This window comes from Microtus ochrogaster, linkage group LG3, assembly GCF_000317375.1.
Source record: "Microtus ochrogaster isolate Prairie Vole_2 linkage group LG3, MicOch1.0, whole genome shotgun sequence".
NCBI classification, from domain to species: Eukaryota; Metazoa; Chordata; class Mammalia; order Rodentia; family Cricetidae; genus Microtus; species Microtus ochrogaster.
The window spans coordinates 26,509,178-26,533,845 of NC_022029.1; the positions used below are offsets into that span (position 1 = coordinate 26,509,178).

General features: G+C 42.5%; 1 protein-coding gene across 1 annotated transcript in view; it reads right to left on the reverse strand.

Moving 5' to 3' along the window:
- The window catches only part of Sntg2 (syntrophin gamma 2), a 207,359-nt gene that overhangs the window by 61,957 nt on the left and 120,734 nt on the right, over nucleotides 1-24,668 (reverse strand). Inside the window, exons 10-11 of the mRNA XM_005360658.2 lie at nucleotides 14,580-14,709; nucleotides 12,731-12,769 (exon numbers count right to left, since the gene is read on the reverse strand). Of these exons, the coding sequence (XP_005360715.1) occupies nucleotides 12,731-12,769; nucleotides 14,580-14,709 (169 nt within the window). The remainder of the gene's footprint in view (nucleotides 1-12,730; nucleotides 12,770-14,579; nucleotides 14,710-24,668) is intronic.

Genomic DNA, 24,668 nt, shown 5'->3' on the forward strand with positions numbered 1-24,668 from the left:
AAATCTTCACCAACCCCACATCAGACAGAAGATTAATCTCCAAAATATATAAAGAACTCAAGAACTAGACATTAAAATACCAAATAATCCAATAAAAAATGAGGTACAGATCTAAACAGAGAATTCTCAGGAGAGGAAATGTTGGCTGAAAGACACTTAAGGAAATGTTCAACATCCTTAGCTATCAGAAAAATGCAAATCAAAACGACTCTGAAATACCATCTTACACCTGTCAGAATGGGTAAGATCAAAAACATCTATATCTTATGCTGGAAAGGATGCAGAGTAAGGGGAACACTCATCCATTGCTGGTGGGAGTGCAAACTTGTACAGCCTCTTTGGAAATCAGTATGGCAGTTTCTCAGAAAATTAGGAAACAACCTCCCTCAAGACCTAGTAATACCACCCTTGGGCATATATTCCAAAGGATGCTCAATCATACCACAAAAGACACTTCTCAACTATGTTCAAAGCAGCATTAGTCATAACAGTCAGAACCTGGAAACAACCTAGATTCCCCTCAACTGAAGAATGGAAAATCAAAAAGTGGTCCATTTCCACAACGGAGTACTACACAGCAGAAAAAAATGACATCTTGAAATTTGCATGCAAATGAATGGAACTAGGAAAAAAAAAACAATTTGAGTGAGGTAAACCAGACCCAGAAAAATGAGCATAGTATGTACTCACTTATAAGTAGATATTAGATGTAAAGCAAAGGATAACGAGTCTATAGCCCATGACTTTAGAGAAGCTAAGAATCAAAGAGAACCCTCTGATTCATAGATTTCTCTGGAAAGGGGAAATAGGCAAGATCTCCTGAGAAAATTGGGAGCATGGAGGTTGGAGGAGAAGGAAGGGTGGAAGGTGAGAGAAAAGGGGAAGAAAGAGGAGAACTTGAGGTAACAGGATAGTTGAGATGGGGGAGGGAGGGGGGGAGAGAGAGAGAGAGAGAGAGAGAGAGAGAGAGAGAGAGAGAGAGATACACCTTGATGGAGGGAGCCATTATAGAGCTAGCAAGAAATCTGGCACTAGAGAAATTCCCAAGAATCCGCAATGACCCCAGTTAAGACCCTAAGCAATTGTGGAGAGGGTCCCTGAACTGGCTTTGCCCTGTAATCAGATTAATGATGATTTTAAATGTCATCATAGAATCATCATCCAGCAACTGATGGAAGCAGGTGCAGAGGTCCACAGTTAAGCACTGGGCTGAGCTCCCAAAGTCCAGTTGAAGAGAGGGAAGGGTGATACTATGAGCAAAGGGGTCAACAGTGTGATGAGGAAACATCCCACAGAAACAGCTGACCTGAGCTAGTGGGAGCATAGGTCCAAACTAGGCCCTCTGAATGTGGGTGACAGTTGTGTGTTTGGGGCAGACTGTGGGCCGCAATGAGCCCAGAATTTATCCTTATTGCTTGCACTAGTATTTTGGAACCCATTCTCTTTGGAGGGATACCTTACTCAACCTAGATATAGTGGGGAGGTCCTTGGTCCTGCCTCAAAGCAATGTGCTAGATTTTATTGACTCCCCATGGGAAACCTTACCCTCTCTCAGCAGTGGAAGGAGGGATGAGGTGAGGGGAAAGGTGGATAGAGGGGAGGGAGTGGGAACTGGGATTGGTATGTAAAATGGGAAAAGAGGTTATTTTTTTTTAATGAACTAATAAAAAATGTGGTGTTATCGGAGACATGGCTCAGCTATTAAAGGCAAAGCGGTTACAACCCAAAGGACAAAAATGCAGTGTTAAATTACACTCTACTAGGGATTATGCAAATGTAAAAAAATAGCTATTTATATTTTCAGCATTTATAGTAATCATGTAGCATCATACAATGTGAAAAAAATGAGTAAGGCTTTTTTACAGTTTAACTCCCTAGCAGTGAAAATAAAATAAAACACAAGCTTCTTACAACTCAAATAGTGTCAAACTTAATCCATAAAATGTAAACTATAAAATCAGAATGTAGTTTAGGTGTAGAATGGAAATACTGATATAATTTGAGAGTTCAATGAATGGCATTGGCCATATTAAAAAACAACTCCCATGCTACCTAAATTTACATATGATACACACTCTGTAGTGAATCATCTGAGTGACCCCAGTTCAGCTTTCCCATCTCCCCATTTTCCCATTTCAAGAAAAGCCATTTATCTAAAAAAACAAAATCCTGATAAAAACAAATAAACCCTAAATTAAGACAGAGTTCCCAACCAATCCCACCCTCATTCTTCCTTGACTAATTTTTAGGGAGAGTCTTATGATGCAGCCCTGGCTGTCCTGGTACTTGCTATGTAGCCCATACTGGCCCCCAAATCATAGAGATCTGTTTCTGCCTCCCCAGTGCTGGCACAAAAGTTGTGTGCCACCATGTCTGGCTTTTCGGCATTTTAAGTGATCTATCTTATTCACTATTTCAGTGAGCATTACTCAGGGTCCTTTGGGGCTGATGACCTTGTTCCAGAGTTTAGGACAGGGACAGAAAGCTCATCAGTAGTTCCCATGGCCTAGGGTAGAACAGCCTTGCAACAGTTTTTTTTGGCCCAATAACTCTTGGCAGTATTCATTCTTACACGTGATAGTCCTGCCCTTGAGGTCAAAATGTCAGCCAACAGGTAAAATACAAACAAGAAAGACAGAAATGGTTTCTGTTGATAGGGGATGGTGTAAGTAGCAGCCATGGCTGAACATAATTGCCATATGATGTATATTGAACATATAAAACTGCTATACAAATCTGTAATGTTGTTGTTTACTAGAATTTGCATGTATATGTATAAGCATTGTGTATGAATGTTCAAGCATGTGTAGAGCATGTTTTTACACAGGTACATTTAATTTGTGTACACATACATTCATGTAAAGTCCAGAAAACCGTCTTGGCTATCATTTCCCAGGCATTGTGTTCCTTGTTGTTTTTATTATTATTCTTTTTATTGCAATATACAATTTTCTCCTCCCTTCCTTTCCTTCCCTCTCCTCTTCTACCCTCTTCCTTGAGCCCACCTCCTAGTGTACTCAGGAGATCTTGTCTTTTTCTTCTTCCTATGTATATCCATGTGTGCCTATCTCAGGCTCCTATTTGTTGTCTAGGTTCTCTGGGGTTGTGGAATGTAGACTGTTTTTTTTCCTTTATGTCTAAAAGCCAATTATGAGTGAGTGTATATTATATTTGTCTTTCTGAATCTGGGTTACCTCATTCAATATGGTTTAATCTAGATCCATCCATCTGCCTGCAAATTTCAAAATGTCATTAATTTTTTGCTACTGAATAGGACTCCATTGTGGAAATATACCACATTTTCTTTATCCATTCTTCAGTTGAGGAACATCTAGGTTGTTTTCAGGTTCTGGCTATTATGAATAATGCTGCTATGAATGTAGGTGAGCACATGTCCTTATAGTATGATTGAGCATCCTTTGGGTATAAGCCCAAGAGTGGTGTTGCTGGGTTTTGAGGTAGGTTGATTCCTAATTTTCTGAGAAACTGCCATACTCATTTCCAAAGAGATTGTACAGTTTGCACTCCCACCAACAATGAAGGAGTGTTCTCCTTACTCTATATCCTCTCCAGCACAAGCTATCATTGGTGTTTTTGATCTTAGCCATTCTTACAGGTAAAACATGGTATCTCAGAGTTATTTTGAGTTGAATTTCTCTGATGGCTAAGGATGTTGAGCACTTCCTTAATATATTTTGGTCATTTTAGATTTGTCTGTTGAGTTTTCTGTTTAGGTTTATATCACTTTTTTTATTGGATTATTTGTTTTTTTGATGTCAAGTTTCTTGAGTTCTTTTTATATTTTGGAGATCAGTCTTCTGTCTGATGTGGGGTTGATGAAGATATTTTCCCATTCAGTAGGCTACCATTTTGTCTTGTTGACCATGTCCTTTGCTTTACAGAAGCTTCTCAGTTTTAGAAGGTCCCATTTATTATCTGTGCTACTGATTTTATATTTAGGAAGTAGTCTCCTGTGCCCATGTATTCAAAGGTACTTTTAGCTTTCTTTTCTATGAGGTTCAGTGTGGCTGAATTTATATTGAGGTCTTCAGTCATTTTGGACTTGCATTTTGTGCATGGTGATAGATATGTATCTATTTTCATTCTTCTACCTGTTGATATCCAGTATACCATCACCATTTGTTGAATATGTTTTTTCCATTTTATATTTTTAGTTTCTTTTTAAAAATCAGGTTTTCATAGGTGTATGGATTGATATCTGGGTCTTCAATTAAATTCCATTGATACTTCTGTCCATTTTTATGCTAATACCAGGCTGTTTTCATTACTGTAGCTCTGTAGTAGAATTTGAAGTCAGACATGGTGATGCTTCTGGAAGTTCCTTTATTGTACAGGATTGTTTTGGCTATCCTGTTTTTTTTTTTCTTTTTCCATATGAAGTTGAGTGTTGTTCTTTCAAGGTCTGTGAAGAATTTTGTTCGGATTTTGATGGGGATCTCATTGATCCTGTAGACTGCTTTTAGTAAAATTGCCATTTTTCCTATGTTAATTCTACCTATCAAAAAACATGGGAGATCGTTCCATTTTCTGCTGCTTTTAATTTCTTTCTTCAAAGATTTAAAGTTCTTTTCATACAGGTCTTTCATTTGTTTGGTTAGAGTTACCTTAAGATATTGTATATTATTTGTGGCTATTGTGAAGGGTGATGTTTCTCTGATTTCTTTCTCAGCCCATTTATCATTAGTATAAAGGATGGCTACAGATTTTTTTGAGTTAATTTTGTATCCTGCTACATTACTGAAGGTGTTAATGAGTTGTAGGAGTTCCCTGGGAGATTTTTTTTGGGGGGGGGTCACTTATATATGCTATCATCAGCAGCAAATAGTGAAAGTTTGGCTTCTTTTCTGGTTTGTATCGTCTTGATCTCCTTTTGTTGTCTTATCACGCTAGCTAGAACTTCAAGTATTATATTGAAAAGATATTGATAGAGTGGACAGCCTTGTTTTGTTCCTTATTTCATGGGATCACTTTCAGTTTCTCTCCATTTAGTTTGATGTTGGCTGATGGCTTGCTGTAAATTGCCTTTATTATGTTTAGGTATGTTCCTTGTATCCCTGCTCTCTCCAAGACCTTTTTCATGAAGGGATGTTGTATTTTGTCAAAGGCTTTTTCAGCATCTAATGAGAGGATAATATTTTTTTTTTGTTTTTTTCTGTGGTGGATTACATTGACAGATTTTTCATATGTTGAACCATCCCTGCATCTTTGGGATAAAGCCTACTTGATCATGGTGGATGATTTTTCGGATGTGTTATTGAATTTGTTTTGCCAGTATTTTACTGAATATTTTTGCATCAATGTTCATGAGTGAGATTAGTCTACAATTCTCTTTCTTAGTAGTATCTTTGTGTGGTTTGGCTATTGGAGTAACTGTAGCCTTGTAAAAAGAGTTTGGCAATGTTCCTTCTGTTTCTATTATGTAGAGCAATTTGAGGAATAATGGTATTAGTTTTTCTCTGAAAATCTTGTAGAATTCTGTGCTGAAACCATCTAGCCCTGGACTTCTTTTGGTTGAGAGACTTTTGATGACTTTCAATTTCTTTAGCAGTTATAGGTTTATTTAATTTGTTCATCTGCTCTTGATTTAATTTTGGTAAGTGATATTTATCCAGAACATTGTTCATTTGCTTTAAGTTTTCCAATTTGGTGGAGTACAGGTTTTCAAAGTATGACCTGATAACTCTCTCAATTTCCTCCATGTCTGTTGTTATGTCCCCCTTTTCATTTCTGATTTTGTTCATTTGTTAATTCTCTCTACCCTTTGGTTAGTTCAGATAAGGGTTTGTCTCTTTTGTTGATTTTCTAGAAGAACCAATTCTTTGTCTCATTGATTCTTTGCATTGATTTCTTTGTTTCTATTTTGTTGATTTCAGCTCTTAATTTGATTATTTCCTGTCCTTTATTCCTCCTGGGTGTGTTTGCTTCTTTTTGTTCTAGAGTTTTCAGGTGTTCTGTTAACTCACTAGTTTGGAAAATTTCTAAATTCTTTATGTAGGCATTTGGTGAGATGAACTTTCTTTCTAACACTGCTTTCATCATGTCCCATACGTTTGGGTATGTTGTGTGATCATTTTGGCGAATTTTAGGAAGTCTTTAATTTCTTTCTTTATTTCTTCCTTGACCCATTGGTGGTTGAAGTGACATGAATATTGTTCAATTTTCATGTGTTTGTGGGCTTTCTGAAATTAGTGTTGATGTTGAATTCTAACTTTAAGCCATGGTGATCTGATATAAGATACATGGGGTTATTCCTATTTTTTTTTATCTGTTAAGGTTTGCTTTGTTACTGAGTATGTGGTCAGTTTTTGAGAAGGTTCCATGAGGTGCTGAGAAGAAGGTATATTCTTTTGTGTTTTGGTGGAATGTTCTATAGATGTCTGCTAAGTCCATTTGAGTCATACCATCTGTTAGTTCCCTTATTTCTCTGTTAAGTTTCTGTCTGGCAGATCTGTCCAGTGGTGAGAGTGGGGTGTTGAAGTCTCCCATTATTAGTGTGTGTGGCTTAATGTATGATTTAAGCCTTAATAATGTTTTTTTTACATGTGAAGGTGCCCTTGTATTTGGGGTATAGATGTTCAGTATTGAAATTTCCTCTTGATGGGTTTTTTTTCCTGTGACAAATATGAAATGTCCTTGTTTATACTTTTTGATTGATTTAGTTTAGAGTCTATTTTACTAGCTATTGGGATAGCTACACCAGCTTGTTTCTTAGGTACATTTGACTGGAAATTGTTTTTCCCAAACCTTTACTCTGAGGTAATATTTATCTTTGATATTGGTGTTTCTTGTATGCAACAGAAGAATGGAGGTCTGTTTTCATTTCTAATCTGTTAGCCTGTGTCTTTTTATAGGTGAGTTTATTTCTATTAAGGTGTATTAATGACCAGTGATTGCTAGTTCCTGTTATTTTAATTTTTGTTCTTGGTGGTTATTGTGTGTGTTTTCCCCTTGTTTGGGATTTGTTGCTGTGAAATCATCTATTTTTTTTTGTGTGTGTGTGTGTGTTTTTGTAGGTGTAGCTTTCTTCCTTGGTTTAGAGTTTTCTTTCTACTACTTCATGTAGGGCTGGATTCGTGGATAGGTGTTGTTTGAATCTTGGTCTATGGTGGAATATATTTTTTTCTCTGTCTACGGTGATTAAAAGTTTTGCTAGATATAGTAGTCTGGGCTGGCTTCCAAGGTCTCCTAATGTCTGTGAAATGCTTGACCAGGATCTTCTGGCTTTCATTGTTTCTTTTGAGAAGTCAGTTGTAATTCTGATAGGTTTGCCTTTATATGTTCCTTGACCTTTTTCCTTTGTAGCTCTTAATATTCTTTATTCTGCATGAGTAGTGTTGTGATTATTATGTGGTAAGGGGAGTTTTTTTTTTTTTTGGTCCAGTCTATTTGGTGTTCTGTAAGCTTTCTGTATTTTCATAGGCATGTCCTTCTTTAAGTTGGGCAAGTTTTCTTCTATGATTTTATTAAACATATTTTCTGTGCTTTTGAGCAGGAGTTCTTTTCCTTCTATCCCTACTATTCTTAGGTTTGGTCTTTCCATGGTGTAGCACATTTCCTAGATATTTCATGTCAAGCTTTTGCTAGATTTAATGTTTTCTTTGACTGATGAATCTATTTCCTCTATTGTATCCTCACTGCCTGAGATTCTCTCTTCCATCTCTTGTATTTTGCTCTTTATGCTTGCATTTGTGGTTTATGATCATTTACCCATAATTTCCATTTCCAGAATTCCCTCTGTTTTTTCTTTATTGTCTCTATTTCTGTTTTCAAGTCTTGTTTTTTTTTTTTTATCTGTTTGATTGTCTTTTTCTTATTTTTCTTTAAGGGTTTTGTTGATTTCTTCCAATTTTTTTGTCTGTCTTTCCCTCTAATTCTTTGACAAAATTTTCATTTCCTCTTTAAAGGCCTCAATAATTTTTCTAAAGTTATTTTTACGGTCTTTTTCTTCTGTTTCATCTGTGTTGGAATTTTCAAGTCTTGCTGTCTAGTTTTGAGGTGCCGTTTTGCTCTTTGGGTTGTTGAGTGTATTCTTACCTTGTTGTATACCCATATTTTCCTCCAGTTGATGTAGTTGGGGCTGTGTCTCCAGTGATCACTCCTCCAGGTGCTAGTAGGGTCAAGGTTCAGATGGTCATTCCTTGAGGTGGAGTCGGGGTTTTAGTTCCAGTTGCTCAGTGCTCCAAGAGGTTGGTCAGTGCTTCCTTGATTTTTTTTAAGACACAGGGTCTTAGAACTTGTCAAGTCTAGTAGGCTGACAGACTTGCAAACTCTAGGATTCTATGTGGCTTTGCTCCACAATGACATGTGCCACCATGTCAACTTTATTTCCTATAAGGTACATGGATGAAACTTTGGTCCTAAGGCTTGGGAGGCAAAGCACTTCACCAACAGAGCTATTTCCCCATCTTTGACTTTGTCTTTCATATGCCCAAAAAGGTGAGTCATGTCAATGTAATATGATAAAGTGACAATATTATTATTTTGAAAATTTCATATGTGACTTAGGATAGTTTTAATGGAGTTGGGCTTTTACTGTAAATGGGACTAGAACTCACAAAATAATTGACACCCACGAGTATTTAACACATCTTAGAAAAGCCCCTGGCACAGTGTCTGCAGCCAAGCAAGGTGGTGTTCATCCTGTGGGGAAACTGCTGAAATGTCAGGCTTCCTTGAATGGCTTCAGGATCTGGCAACCTTTCAGGCTGAATGCGTGGCAACAGCATGTCTTCCTCCTCTTCATATGAGCGTAAACAAGGCAAAGAACTCTGAGAAGGCATGTCACGTGCCCACAAGGAGAGAGGATGCTGACATTCACAGGTGTGTAAATGAGTATGGATAAACAGAAGTGCACAGGAAACGGGAAGACACTGTAGCCAGCTGAACGGCGCAGTCAAAGCTGAAGGTGTCAGCTTTGGATTCCTGGCTGAGATGAAGAAGCTACAATTTTTTCCTTCCCACAGCAGCAGAATTCAAACAAGGGCAAACTACTTGGATTCTAGTTCATCTGAATGCCACCACCACGGGTCATCAGAATGAAGGCACTAGCTGGGAACCCAGCTCCACTTCCGGAGGTGGTACAGCCAGCGTTCGGCTCTCCTTGTCTTCCACGCCCTTCACTCCATCAGTGCCCTGTTGATGCTGTCTCTCTGCACTTGGTCAATACCACGCTCGGCACATATTCCAGAAGAATTCCATTCAGAGGAGTGACCAAGAAGCTTCTGCCCTTGCCACGGTGACAGCTCAGGTGAGGAAGCCTCCGAAACACCAATTAGCTGGATGTGAACTTAATTAAATCTCATGTGTAATTTAATTCTGCCTACATCAGTCGGCACTGAAGTAAGTTATAACTTTGTCATTATCCAGAACATTGGCGGCCTTGTGAATCTTATTTATGTATATGTAGCTAGTTCATAAATAATCTACAGAAATATAACCTTATCTTTTACATTATGAATTTTTTAATGACTTGCTGCGTGTTGTAAGAATGAGTGCTGGCTTGATGGTATCATGTGACACCATTAACTGAGGACAAAGAATTCCAGCATCTCCACAGATGGTGGAATTTTCATCCATCTTTTCTGGCGCTGTTGCTGTGGAAAGCCCTGTTATTTGTTGGGTCAGAGTAGATACTTGGTTAAACCTAAACCAGATTGTCATTATACATCTGTTTTTTCTTCCATATAAAAAGTCTGTTTCCTGTGCTACTTACACTATCCTTGGAGTATTAAATCAAGGCATCATTATTTCCCTAAATTAAAATACAAGTTAGAAGAAATTTATTTTGGAAATAAATAAAGCTGCTTGCAGTTTTATTAGGTGAACACACCCTGGTTTTCCTAAAAGAGTTTTCAGTTTTTGCTTATCTTCATTAGGTTTAGGTTGGCTATATGTGCTTTCGTGTGTGTGTGTGTGTGTGATTGCGCACATGCACAGGCGCCTGTCAGAGGTCAACAATGGCTGTCATTCCTCAGGTGCTCTTTTTTCTCTTTTTTGTTTTGTTTTTGAAATAGGGCCTCTTGTTGGTCTGGAATTCACTAAGAAGACTTTACTGGCTGGCCAGTGAGCCACAGAAGTCTTTCCATCTCTGTCTCCTTAGTGCTAGAATTACAAACATGCACCAACACACTTGGCTTTTTTTCCCCCTTTTTTAAAATATGGGTTCTGGGAACCAAACTCAGGTCTTTATGCTTTCAAGACAAGTGAAGTATGTTACAAACTGAGCCATCTCCTCAGGCCAGCTTGATCTTTGTTTTAGACAAGAGTGCTCCAGTTTGAGTGACAATTTGAGCAACAACACTTTAAGCAACTCCCTGGTTGAACACTGAGTATAAAATTCTATGCCCTGTGATTTTTTTTTTTATTAGCCTTTATGTTCCCTTTTCTTTTTCTTTTCATTTTAGCAATTGTTAGATGCCATGCTGGATAGTTTTGCATCTACTTGACACATGCTAAAGTCATCTGAGAAGAGGGAACATTAATTTTAAAAATTCCTCCATAAGATCAGCCTTAGGCAAGCTTATAGGGCACTTTCTTAATTAGTGATGGATAGGGGAGAGCCTACAACCCCCATCCTCTGAAGTGGGTCAGATTCATGTCCTGGAGACATGGCTCTCCAGTAGCACTCTGGAAACCACTAACCTCTCCCCTTCCAGAAGACTTGATGTTTCCACCTTGTTTATCTGGAGCCATCTCTCCTGTGGTCACAGAGACCCCACCCCAGCAGGCAGCAGAGCCCTGTGGTCCCCACCAGATCAGCTGGAGGAGCCAAGGACAAGGACCACATCATTCCTTGCCACCTGTGAAGGGTTAGCTCTTCAAGCACACAGTCTTGGAGATGTTTCAGAGTTTCTGAGAAGCTCACAGAGTTCAGTTTCAAAAGCAGTAAATCATTTGTAGAAATAGACAATAAAAATTCAGTTGGACATCCCACCAGCAACAAATAAAATGAGAAAATGTTTGTGTGTGAACCAAGTGGAGGTGCCTTAGTGAAAAAATTGGTAAAAAAAAAATTATCCTCAAACTGTGAAGTTCAGTAGGAATATAATAATGTGGGAAAATATAGAATGGATGCTATTCTAGTTTGAAGATGTTTATAGAAGTATTACTCATAAAATAGCTAACCCCTCATTAAGCTATGTAAAACACAAATAGCTGATGATTAATTTATAAAATATTGAAAGCAATAACTTATATTTAGAAGAGTTATATTTAGGAATTGCTTCTTTTCCAGTGTAAAAATGCTGGCTAACAAGTCCAGTAGAAGCGCCGAGTGATTTTCTTGTTTTCTCAGTCAACATTTAATTGACAGAGAAATGTTCTCCTGGGTATATTTGTCTTGGATTGGGATTCTTTTTTATTATGATTTTTTCCATTTACTTTACATCCTGACCAGAGTCTCCCCCACCCTCTCTACCCATGGACCTTACATATGTTGGGTCAGCGCCTTCTGGGATCCCTAGCAGCTCACAGATATGAATGTCATCAACTGAATCCCACCTCTTTGATGAGGACTGAGAACTCAACAAGAATGATCTGGTAGTTAGAGTAGGGATGTTGCAGATCCAGAGCCAAATCAGCCTAATCTCTCTTTAGGTCCCTTAATAACCACTCACGACTCCTTCCATGTCTGACCTATTATCCTTGTGACTCTCAGGTAAATCCTTTTAGGATTGATGATGTACGTAGGTCTTCTTTCTATGTGTTGCTTTCATTGGTCAATTAATAAAGAAACTGCTTGGCCTGATAGGTCAGAACATAGGTGGGTGGAGTAGAGAGAACAGAATGCTGGGAAGAAGGGAAGTGAGGCAGATGCCATAGATTTCCTCTCTGAGATGGATGCAGGTTAGAATCTTCCCTGTAAGCCACCACCCCGTGGTGCTACGCACATTAATAGAAATGGGTTAATCAAGATGTGAGAGTTAGCCAGTAAGAGGCTAGAGCTAATGGGCCAAGCAGTGTTTAAATGAATACAATTTGTATGTTGTTATTTTGGGTGTAAAGCTAACCATGCAGGAGCCGGGCGAAACGAAAAGCAGGCCTGCTCATCTCATCACTACAGATTGATTAATAGACCATGAGCTGCCACCAGCTCCCAAGCCGAGAACGCCACTGGATAAGATGTGGAACTGTCAATAGAGATTTCCCGACTTTGTTAGACACAACCTACATGATGTTCCATCACCGTATTTGGAAAGTGCTTTTATCTATGAATTTCTTTGTTCTGTTACCATAGAAACTTCAAGAGACTGTTACCACACTGGGATACGGTATTTGTGGAGAACTTTTACCTAGACTTCCGGCCACGGTTACTGAAATTTGACTCCAAAGCAAACTCTCTTATTCCCTTGGAGATGAGAACTACACTGTTGAGTCAACAGCATCACCTGACAACATGATCCCAAGTCACACAGGCCTCTCTCCATCCTAAATCCCCTCTGGGCTCACACAGTCCTCTCTAAACACCTGCTCAAATCACATTTTCTACTGGATCCATCCCACAGACCACATTTATCTACATTTAAACACAGGCAATCAGAACAGTCCTCGAATGTGTTTCTTCATAAATAAAGAGCATTGAGTTCACACGTGGGTCAGAGTCTGCCGAATTCAGCTTGCCTATCACTAGCATTTTCCTATCTAAATTTCACAAAAGGAAGCGTCCACTTTGGGGATTTGTTATCCTGCTAGGCTGAAGGCACACACCTACCTGGTCGCAGGGAGAGCAGCATTTATTCGCCATCTTCATCTGTGGAGGGAAGACAGCAAGGGGTCAGTGTGCCACACACATCAGTTCCTTCATTTTTCAGCCTGTCTAAATGGCAGCTCAAATTAATCAACCCAGGACACTTCCTTGGAAGATTTTTTTTTTCCTTTATGTTGGGCTTATCTTCAAACCAGAGCAAACACACACTTAACCACAGTCATTCTTGAAGCAGGTAAATAATGAAACAAAAGGAAGTGTGGAGACACACTGATATCATTGTTCCCAAGTGCCAGCCATTGAAGGGAGGGCAGCTGAGGGATGACAGATGCTTAAACACATGAGAAGAAAGAGGGAGGATGGCCTCTGTGCCACAGCATCTAACTACAATGACCAGTGACCACAGTGGATAGCTGAGTCTTTACTCCTTTTCCCAAACCCTGTAGATGTCACTTTCAATAATTTTACCAGTGAAGAAATGGTGGTCCTGAAGAAGATACACCCAAGACTGTGAGAGCCCACATGTTTGCCCTGTCATACAGCCCAGGAGTCACCTTCAATAGTCATCCAATCAGGAGCACCCTGTACTGAACGATATTTCTTCAGATGCCAATCAAACCCCACCTGCCTATTTTGGCTTTGCTTATTTGTCTATTTAGTTATTTAATTGAAAAAAAAAACTATCCATCTAGACCCTAGGGATTCAAAGTATGGAATATTAAAACCAAGTACATAGGAAGGTGCTTCTTTATACATTAGTAGAAAGATGGCTCTTGTGTCTTTAGGATAAAAATCTTGCCCATCACTACATCCCTAAATATCTCAGATTATTCAACCAACTTCTGTCTAGCCACGGGCAGGACAAGGCAGGGGGTGAGCATGTGGGGGCAGCAGGCATGAAAGGGTGGCTCAGAGTACCACAGGTTGCACCAAGCTGAAGAATGGGACACAAACACACAGCATGGGTATTTGGACGGGGTGAGGATGGGAGCTGGGCCAAGCCTTTGGTTATGGGGCCAGCCCCGCCATACCTCCATAGCTACAGCTTGTCATTCTTCACCAGAGACTTAAGAAGGAGCTGATGTTCTCCTTCTCCCATCCATCTCTATTCATTTCTTTATATACAAATCTTACTGACTTTGAACACTAAACCTATCACTCAAGGGCACCGGATACTTTTTTTCTGACCCAGTTGCCTTCAGTGAGACACAGCGTATGTTTTTGGATAGGTGTGGCCTTTTTAATTTTTTAAAAATAAATGTTCATTGGAATAATGGCATTCTCCAGGGGGGGGGGAATTTAAAAAATGCTCTGATTTGTGTGTGTGTGTGTGTGTGTGTGTGCGTAAGTTTGTGCTCATGTACATGTGTGTACATGTGTGCATATATTTGAGAAGCCCAGAGAAAATTAGGGTATCCAGGATGTACGTATCATATTTTTATCCCAGTTAGTAGTTTATCCAGATAAAATTGCCACATTGAATTTAACACATTTGGATTTACACACACACACACATACACACACACACACCACACACAAAGAGAGAGAGAGAGAGAGAGAGAGAGAGAGAGAGAGAGAGAGAGAGAGAGAGAACTGTATGTGTGTATCGAGAGAGATGGGAAGGATGGAGACAGAGACAGGGAGAGAATTAGCCTGAAAGTTTCCAAATGTCTATATCTAGACACATTTTAATAGCTTAAGTTTTAGTTATTTGAGTTGGATATTTGATCTGTTGAAACAAGTATACATTCTGCATGCAGACCAAACCTTGCAGTGGGTTAATCAAACTTGGAACATTCTCATCACTACTGCTAATGGAAACATGGAGGGAGTAAGTCCTGGGCCAGATGCTCACATGTTGAAGCGTCAGGTCACTGATGTTGGCTGAGATTGCACGCAGCCAGTCTGCACAGTCCTGGGCAGTGGAGAACTGAAGGACTCCTGTGCTGGTTCCATCCAGGGCCAGCACCTCAAATGCACTGGACCTACAGCAGAAGAGAAGACACCAGGGAGGCTGTCACCTGGGAGAGAGTGATGCTGCTCCGGTCCATCCAGCAGGGGACAGGCGCTTCCAGCCCCTGCTGCCCTAGGCTCAGCCGTGATACACCTAGGAAAGAGCAGACAGTCCTACTTTCCTAGACAACAGGCATAATAGGTTAGCTTTACCAAAACGAAAATACACACTGAATTTCCTCACTAGGAACCATTTCTAATACAACAGGAACAAGGAAAGCAGGGCAGATGGGGATGAAGCCTTGTTCTGTCTGAAATCTCAGAGTTTCTATTTAAGAGAAACTACAGCATCTTAGCTGTAGTTGCTTTGAAGCCCATTTACCTCATGGAACCTAGCGTGACATCAGACAACACACTGAGTGCTGTCTGGGACTGGAACTTCCCCGTGCATGTACTTAGGATGGACCGTACGGCTCTGGAGAAGCTTCAGGTCCTTGCTCTGGTGTGAACATGGGGCATGACTGATATGGGGCTGACTTAATCCCAGCAACTTTCCTTATGGAGAAGTCCTTAAGTCCCATATTGCACGTGCACAGTCTGCTCTAACCTGTGCTGTAACAACCTCTCAGCTATTGGTCCTGCTACGCAAGATGAGGGCTTACAGGAGGAGGTGGACCAAGACCTTCCTGGGTGTGAGCAGCTTTCAAAACAAGCTTCCCAGGAGTGAGCGATCTTTCTTTTTAAACCAGGTATCCCCCCTGCTGTCCCCACCTTAATTGGCACTTCTTGAATGAGAATGAAGCATCTAATTGTTTCCAGCTGACTTTTCAGCCTGGTGGAGTATGACGGGTGATGCGTGTGGTTTTGAAAACCTTGCCAGTGGATGAACCTACAGGGAAGGGCCCGGGCAACCGACTGGATGGCTTAAGGAATGGACCAGGCATTTTTTACTACAGCCTTTACATGACTGTTTCTAGTTGCTTCTTCCCCTTGTGTCTTCTTAGTTGAGCCATTTGTCTCTGACTTCTCTATTTCAAGGTTCCCTGTTCGCTGTGCAGCTGCCTCAGATATGCATGTTCTATGACAAGCTATCACTCTCTCTATGTGGCACTGAACAGCATTAAAAATACGTCCTTGTGTTTATTTTCGACATTGCAAGGACATGGACTTCATTCTAACTGCAAGAGGAAGTCACCAGGAGGCTTTGAGCAAAGAAACAGCATGATCGGAAATGGATGATAAATTGGCAAAGAAAGAGGAAAAAAAATTGTATTAAAAATGGGCCGAAGGGACAGTGTGGAATGAGAGAGGACTAGTAACTGCTGGAGTAACCAGGCAAGGAGGATGCTCAGGAAGGGCAGCCTGGGGAGATGGCTGAAGACGGGAAATTAGTCAGGAGATTGGACTCAGATCATGGGAAGAGAAAAATCAACAGTGAACACAAGGTTTAGCTGGATGCACAGAAGCATAGCTGGAATGATCAGCAGTTGTGCCGGAGTAACTGGACCCAGTATGTGAAGAACGCCAGACCAGGGACACAGTTTGGGCCATCTGTTTGCTTGCGATGCTTCCTGAGTCGAGCTGGGAGTGGGTGGTGGAACAGTCGCGTGTGGGCACTAGGGACGCGTCTTGTCTAGAAATGGAAAATAGGAGCTGTCCACCCTGCAGGGTCAGGCTGTGAGGAGGAGAGAGCTCACCAAGGAGCAACTTGCACAGTGCAGCAGCTGGAGAGAGAAGCAACCAGCAGAGGGACCACCAAGACTGACGGGTAAAGCTGGAGATGCTAACCAGACATTCGTCCCTAAAAACCAGCACCCCAAGGAAGGTTTCTGCAACAGAAATAAGTGTTGGTGTGCTGATGTTCTCTGTTCAGCCAATGTGAGGACTTGGAGTCCTGCTGCCTCCCAAATATAGAAAATACTGTAGACCAACAGATGTGTAAATCACAGCACAAGAAACGTGTAAAAGCAAGGCAACCAGGCTCTTCCAAAAGACCAAAGTGCCTCAACTACCAAGCATACAGATACTAAAATAAGCAAAATGTCAGATTAATATTCTAAGCTTTCTTGTGAAAATGATTGAAAACCTGAAAATGGATACAAAGGTGATAAATTCAGTCTAGAACATGAAGCAGGTCTCAGAGAGAAGTGGAGCTGGATACAAACCCTTTTCATCCCTCAGACAAATAGTAAAACAAGCAGACTCCAGGGTTCTAGTCCTCATTTTTCAGTGGGAAGAGCACCATCCACCTAGGGTGATGTCAGAAGACCTTTGGGGATGGAGTCAAGTCTAGCCCTTGTCTGGATCTGAATAGAATCTTAGTAAGTGGAGGCAATGGGGCCAATAGAATTCGACAGGATTTGATTATGTTTTATGAAAGTATTATGTAAAATATATTATACGTCAGAAGAAAACTCCAATGAAGGCTGTTGGAAAGTGGATGGAGCCTGCCACAGTGTACTTGAGCTCTTCCTGGGAATACCAACCCCTGCCTCTCTTTCTTCAAGCTTCTGGAATGTCATACAGAGCTCCTTCTGCATCCAGGTATCCTGAGACCCAAAGCCTGTGCCTACTCCAGCAAGGTTTGAGATCCCCAAGATGCCCCTCCCCCAGGACAGGGTTGTTTCCCAGGGAGTTGCAGCATCCACCTGCATGGTCATCAGGCCTCATATACAACTAACTGCCATTCACTCTCACTGAGCCATGCAAAGCCTGTGTAGGGCTGAAGGGACAGTAGAATCTCAAGCAGTAACTCCTTCCTGAAGGCTCTGCAGTCTCTGCTGCTGTCCACCCAATCTCAAGGCAACACCCATAACCGTATTGGTAACCTCACAGAAAACTGCTTATGCCTTCCTCAGATGAAAACCTTTTAGACTGTCTCAAAGTCAGTGGAAGACAGCGTATTGATTCTACAACAGAGTTCAGTAATGGGGGCAGGATATGCATTTGTCTGTCAATCAGAGTCCTCATTTTTAAACCTGCATCCTTATTTGCATCACAATTCCTAAACTTGTTATTTTTTAATGTGTTCCACTAGAAGTCTCCTTTTTATTGCAAGATCAAATGCTAACTGATGTTCCAAGTGTTTTCTGAGAAGACGTCATCAACAAATATATTGGCTTTCTGAAGGGTCTCGTGTACCAGGGAACTGCACTGTCCAGATGCTCGTGGAGCTGGGACAAGCTATGATTCATCCACACCAAGCACATTGCTCAACATAGAAACAAACCCTCTGGTCACTTGCGCCTTTCTGTTTCATGAGGATACTGGCAGGAAATTGCAAACAAGTTTCTAGCCACGTGGTGTTTAAATTCTGCTCCAAGGAGCCTCCGGCAATGTTTTCTGGCTGGTATTCTACTGATTTTTATAGAGGTGAGAAAATGAGGAAAGGTTTTCACTGAGCTCAGTGGGCAGAGATGGGAGGGGGTCAGTTCAAGGCTGGTCTCAGTTATAGATATGTCAGATCCTATCTCAAGAAGAGAAGGAGAGGGATAGAGAGAGGGAGGAGAGATGAGAAGAGCCCTCTCTTAGCTCCTGATAGTGAAGCTGTCTGATCTGGAGAAACTGTAAGATCCTTGTGCACTGAGAGGAAGAGGGGGAGAGGGAGGGAGAGATAGAGAGGAAGAGAGGGAGGAATGGAGAAAGAGATGTAGAAAGAATCCTCAGAGAGTTAAAAAGGCAAGAATAAAATCTTATGTCCCTCTCCTATTTCTGTCTTTTAAAGATTTAATAAATTCTTTTTCATATACATGTGTTCATGTACATGTGTGGATGGGTACCTCTGAAAAGTAGAAGGGGGAGTTGGATCACCTGTAGCTGGAGTTACATGGGTGCCCTTTCGATGTGTTTTCAAACAGGTCAACAGCGTGCAAAGAATTCTCATGCTTTTTCAAATGACATATTTATTCTCCCTGTATTTCTCTGTAAGTCTTTGAAGTAGAAGGTTTAATAATATGGGGGAAAATCTGAAGATGCTCACACATTCTATAAACAATCGAGGGAGCCAGCTAGCAGAGACCTTTCCTTTTGCAAATAAAACATGGTGCATCAGTTTTCGAACAGTGCAGTGGCGTTACCTTCACCGTATGAAGAAGGGGCCACTACTGAGATTTAGAAACTGATGTGTACGTGCTAATCACTTACCCAAGCTGACTTATCAGCCCAGGCTGGCCAAGGCAAGGACCCACAGTCAGGTCAGGAGAAAGGAGGGGCTTCTGACTCCAGCCCTCTCTTAGCTTCCTGACAGTAAGATGTCTGATCTGGGGAAGCTGTAAGATCCCTGTGCCCTGAAACCATAGCAACCGCTGTTTCCAGGGGCACATGGTTCATTCTTCCCCAATCTCACAATAGGTTTGAACCTGGTTTCTGTTTTGGGTTTGGTTATACTATGTTGGCTATGATGGCCAATGGCTGTCATTTTACTCTTTCCTTCTGGGGCAAGACCGCAGCCGCAGACTGTAGATGCACAGGAGTCAAACGCTGCCTGGGAAAACCGGCAGGAGCTTTGAACAGGACCTTATCTAGGTAAAGAAAAAGAACACCTCTATGCTACAAAATTGATATGGGGAGAACGTTTTATTTTCATAGGATCAGATCTAAGCTGAGCAAGAAGCAGAATGCATTTGCAAAGCGCAGTTTGAGGTGTCTCCTCTCTACTCTGCACAGGCAAGACAGTCTGTGCCAGAAAAGGAATCTGGGCGGAAGAGTCTCCTTGGGAGAGACTTGGTCTTTGTGGGTGACAGAGGAAAGGTCTATAGACATCAGTGTCCTTTTAAAGACCCCATTGGGAGCTCTATTACCACTTCTTAGATGTGAGATCAAAGTGGGCAGTTCACCAGAGAGTTACGAGGACCAGCCACCATAGCTGATCTGGGACTCCACAGTCCATGGTGGAAGGCAGATTGCTGATGCTGTCAGGTGCCTGGCCTGTGCAGCTTTGAGTTCAGACTACACTGAAGGAGCTAGAGTGAGCCCTGAGGTCACTTCACACACTGGGACAGAGTCTGTGCCTCTAGAACTTTCTTCATCTCTTCTCCCAACTAAGGCTCTCTGGACCTGGTATTAACTTTCCTGGATAAGAAGCAGTGACTGGATCCCTTTCTTTACTACTGTGAAATCTCCTGTCACTGAGGTTCCTTAACTTTGTTGCGGAGATGGGGATGCGGTAAACTGAGGACAGACAGTCAAGAAAATGTCTTTGCCTACAGCAGTGGGTCAGGAGCAGCGGAGTCAGATACCAGTCTGCCACTGACCGAGATGAAAGATCCGTGAGCACCGCGGGAAGCTAGGGGCAAGCTCTGGGGAGAAAGCCATGCCCACTGTTATGCCTCTTTCATCCACTGTGAATCCATTCTTCCAGCTTTAAAACCTCTCCCTATTTATTTCCATTTCAGATCTTGAGAGCCAATTAAATCTCTGCCCACAAAGGAAAGGAGAATCAACTCAGCCTTCAAATGGGAGGGGAATCATGATGAGTTTTATCTTGCTCGGCAGCGAAGAAGCGATCTTTGTGTCTGAAAGTGCAGGCTTCAGGGTCCATCAGCACATGGGGCACTAATCCCTTGCAATCAAGATGAATCATCCTCAGAGATAGAAATGAAAGATTCTACATGGAGAAGCTGACATCGGATGCAGGCAGAGAGACAGACGCAGGGAGTTGGAGGGAGTCAGGCATGGAGGGAGTTAGGTGAAACGATTCTGTGTGCATCAATCTAGAAGACAGATAACTGGTTGTGTATAGCAGGAGAGGTGAGTGCGGGGATAGCTGAGGGGATAATTGTAGCAGCATTTTGCTTCTGAACCTATATGGACGCAGATCAGGACAATCATGCACAAGTGGTCACTAGCTGAAGTAGCAGTGGCCGGAGCCCATCAGAAGTCTATGTGGCTACCACAGACCACTGGTTCATTTATGTGCCCACTGAGCAGCTGGCACACAGCAGGTGTCAGGAGCACATGTAGCGAGGCATTACCTCTGTCAGTCTTCTGTCTATAAAATGAAGTTATCTGTGAATTTAAAGACAGTGCTTCGAGAAAGCAACAGCAATCCTATCGCCTGCTGCTGCAGGCAAGGTTGTGGGGTCCCCAGGCAGAGAGGGGTCCTTCCTGGACAAGGTGGAGGAGAGCAGGGCAGACAAGCCAGTATCCCATGGCAAAGGCATCCAAAACAGCTACCTGGTACCAACAGAAGATTCCCTGGTCCTAGGAAGGATTAAGCCTGCTGCTCCCCTCCTCTAGTTTCCAAGCTCCAGAATAAACATCGTGCTAGATGGTGCCCATCGGGACCCAGTACTGACAACTCCTTGTGCAGACCTGATCTTCGCATTCAGGGACTACACTCCTTCCTCTCACAGAAGGCCCTCTTCCTGCTGAGTCCAATGGCTTTCAGGACTCTTTTCCTGCATACTATGTGAAGCTGGTCTCAGAGGCTCACAGGTGTTGGGAACACTGTACTCTGAAAGACCTTGACTGCCTGACACATTCTATAGAGAGGCTTTTTAAAAATTATTTTTGGAATGAGTGTTTAAACATGGCACCATCTTTTGCAAAACAGATCGAAGCATTTATCAGGATAATTGTGACTTGCACTATCACTTTGCAAAACGTGCTTATCTACAACATGCCTAAACATTCTGCTTTGACTCCACCAAGCCCATCTGGTCCTCACTGGTTCTTCTTATGTAAGGGGTGCACTTCAAAACAAATGGGGTTTTCCCTGAGTTATGAAATAAATAAATCTTCATTGTTCTTCTCAGAATCTGGACAGATGAAGCAATGGGACCCAAAGTTGTTGTCTTCACTTCCTCCAATTCTCTTTCTTCCTTTCCTTCCTGCCCCCTTTTCCTGATGTGCAGAAAGAACAAGATCAATGACTCCTTATTCTTTTCAAGGCCAGCATAAAACAAAAGATGTTGAAATGGGTCCTCTGTATGGAAGGATAGGAACGGTGCCTTTTGGAAAGGATCATGTAACACAGGGTGGTGGGTGAGTGTGGGTTCCTGTACTGTTTAGCTTTATGCACTAGGGTTCTCTAGAGAAACAGAACCAATAGGGAATCTGTCTAGTCAGTCTGTCTATCTATCTATCTATCTATCTATCTATCTATCTATCTATCTATCTATCTATCTATCTATCATCTATCTCCAAGGGGATTTATTAGATTAGGTTACAAAGCTTTGGCTATGAAGTCCAATGATGCCTGCATTCTGGACAGACGAGGAACCTGGTAGCTACTCAACTCATAAAGATGGATGCCTTAGTTTCTGGTGTATCCCGGAGGATTCTGAAGAGCCACTGGTCTTCAGTCCACAATGGAAGGCTGAAAATGGGTTCCAGTATCAGTGAAGGATGACAGTGACAGCAACCGAATAGACACTCACTAGCGGAGAGTGAAGGTCACTAGGCGAAGGGAGCGGCTTTCCCTTTGGACTTCCTTGTATCTGGGTTGCCACTGGAAGGTGCCATTCACTCAGAGGTGACTTCCTTTCCTGGTTAATCCTTCTAGGAATCACCCTTACAGACCTTCCCATAGGTATGTCTCTTTATAGACCTATAGATTATGAATCCAGTCAAGTGGGTGACTAATTGCTCCTCTTTGGGGACAGTCACCTTTATCTGCTCAAGGCATCTCCGCGCTCCTCTGCACTTGTGGTTAGGCTTTACCTTGCTTTCACAAAACCATCTCAGGTGGTGTCATGATGTAGGAGCAGAAAACTATTCCTAAGCAAAGGACCTTGCAGAAAACGAAGACTTGGGGGGGGGGTCGTGTGTAAGAAAGACAGCCCTGCAGCAGGAGATGGGGGAGGGGGGGTTTGTGCTCTCTTCCGGGACAATCCGCCCCTGGATAGCACACACTCACCTGTCCAGATGGGATTCCTCAGCAACTAAACAGGGCCACCCGGTAGCCCAATGATCCGGTGACAAAAGGATGGACGGAGCAAGGGGGGGCGGTATCCAGAAGAGCATAGGAAGCCTGGCGCAGGAGCTAAAGGTGTCCGGGCTCCCTTACAGGGTACCCTGAGGCCTGCCTGGTAGGCAGGCACTCACTGCTCTGGGTGGGTAGCCTTAGAGTAGGAGCTTAAAACTGTTCTTGAGCACTGGTCCTAGCATAGAGCAGGGCAGGGTTGGGGAGGGGTGCTGGGGGGGGGGGCTGGGTCGTGCAAAAGAAAGACAGCCCTGCAGAAAGAGCTGGGGGAGGGGGGTTTGTGCTCTCTTCCGGGACCAAGAGGGGTGCACCCACCCACGGAGACAGTGGGGCTGATCTATTGGGAGCTCACCAAGGCCAGCTGGATTGTGACTGGAAAAGCAGGGGATAAACCCGGACTCTCTGAATATGGCGGACAATGAGGGCTGCTGAGAAGCCAAGGACAATGGCACTGGGTTTTGATCCTACTTCTTGTTCTGGCTTTGTGGGGGCCTAGCCAATTTGGATGTTCACCTTCCTAGACCAGGATGGAGGGGGGAGGACTTCGGTCTTTCCACAGGGCAGGGAACCCTGACTGCTCTTCAGACTCGAGAGGGAGGGGGAGAGGAGGGGGGGAGAGTGGGAGGAGTGGGAGGCTGGGAGGAGGCGGAAAATTTTTTTTCTCAATAAAAAAAAACAATAAAAAAAATAAAAAAAACAACAACAACAAAAAAAAAAAAAAACAAAACCATCTCAGGAGGCAGTGAAGTGTTCATCTTGTCTCTTACTCCTTTTGTTCAGCAAGAACAACAGCTGGGAACACCTGTAAGCAGCCCCAACACAGACGGCAGCTGGGGCAACCCCAGGTTCCAGGCCATGCCTCCTTTCTAAAACCTTGACTCTCTTCTCAAACCATTGCCTTCAGGCTTCACAACCCCTCTGTTCAGTTTTTCTACACATTCTTCACTATCAGAAAGATTGTCCTTGTCTGCTGGCACACTTATTGCTCTTGTTTTTTCACCTTGATGATTGGACCAGCAAGACCAATGCCTTGGTCTTTGCATGAACCCAGACAGTGACTGGCTCCTAACTCAGGGTCTGTAAGAGGTAGTAACTGACATATGTCAGTGGCTATGCGTCACTGATTTGTTCCACAATAGAAAATCAGTGTGGTAGAGCTAAGCGAAATGTTAGCTTCCCTCCACGAATAGCTAGCATTCTTCATAGCAGTGATCAGTGGTCAAGCTGTGCTTGCAAGAGGCATCTTGGTAGCCAGCCCAGGACTCAAAGTTGCAGTATGGGGCTGAGCCATCTGCAATGTGCTGTAGGGTCACAGGCATCTTCCTGCATTTACAGAGTTGAGCCTACTGTGCCCTCTGCTGAGACCCTCTGAGAACATGCTGGTAGTTGGCATGGATTAGTCTCATATCCACATATTCTGCCCTCAGATTCTCAGTTAACAACTACTCTCTGTCTTGTGTGGTATAGTTTTAAAACACTCTTAACCCCCAAAGGGCTTGATCACAGACATACCTGGCACAGAACCTGTTTTGAAAACCATTCCAGCAAGAGAGGAGTCTCTTGCCAGGGCCATAGAAGAAGGTTTGATCATATGAGAGTTTCCCCATGACTCAGTGTGGTCCCTTGGCTGTGGGGCCAGCTCTGTCCTACAAACATATGAACCTAGCGGGGAGACATGGCTAACTGTACCAGGACCTGCTCATAGCTGATGCTCAATGGCTCCTGAGTGTTCCTGAAGGCTTTGGGGCTCTGGTCCAGGAAACAAAGCAATCCACATGAGACACCTACCTACTTCTGACACTGGGCCAGGCCTGGAGGTTTTAGTGTCCAGTAGACCTTGACAGGTCTGGAGCCCAGTTAAGCACCCCTCCTAACTCTAGTCATGGAGCAGCTATGCCATTTCCAGCCAGAGCTCTAGAGGGAGATACTTCTGAAGTCTCTAGGGCAGGCTTGTCTGACAGTATGCTGCAGTGATTCCTCTGAGATTTAAATACTTGGATCTCAGTTCCAGTTTTTCACAGCTATGCACCAAGAAAGGTTGGCCTGGATAAGACTGGAAGGAAATAT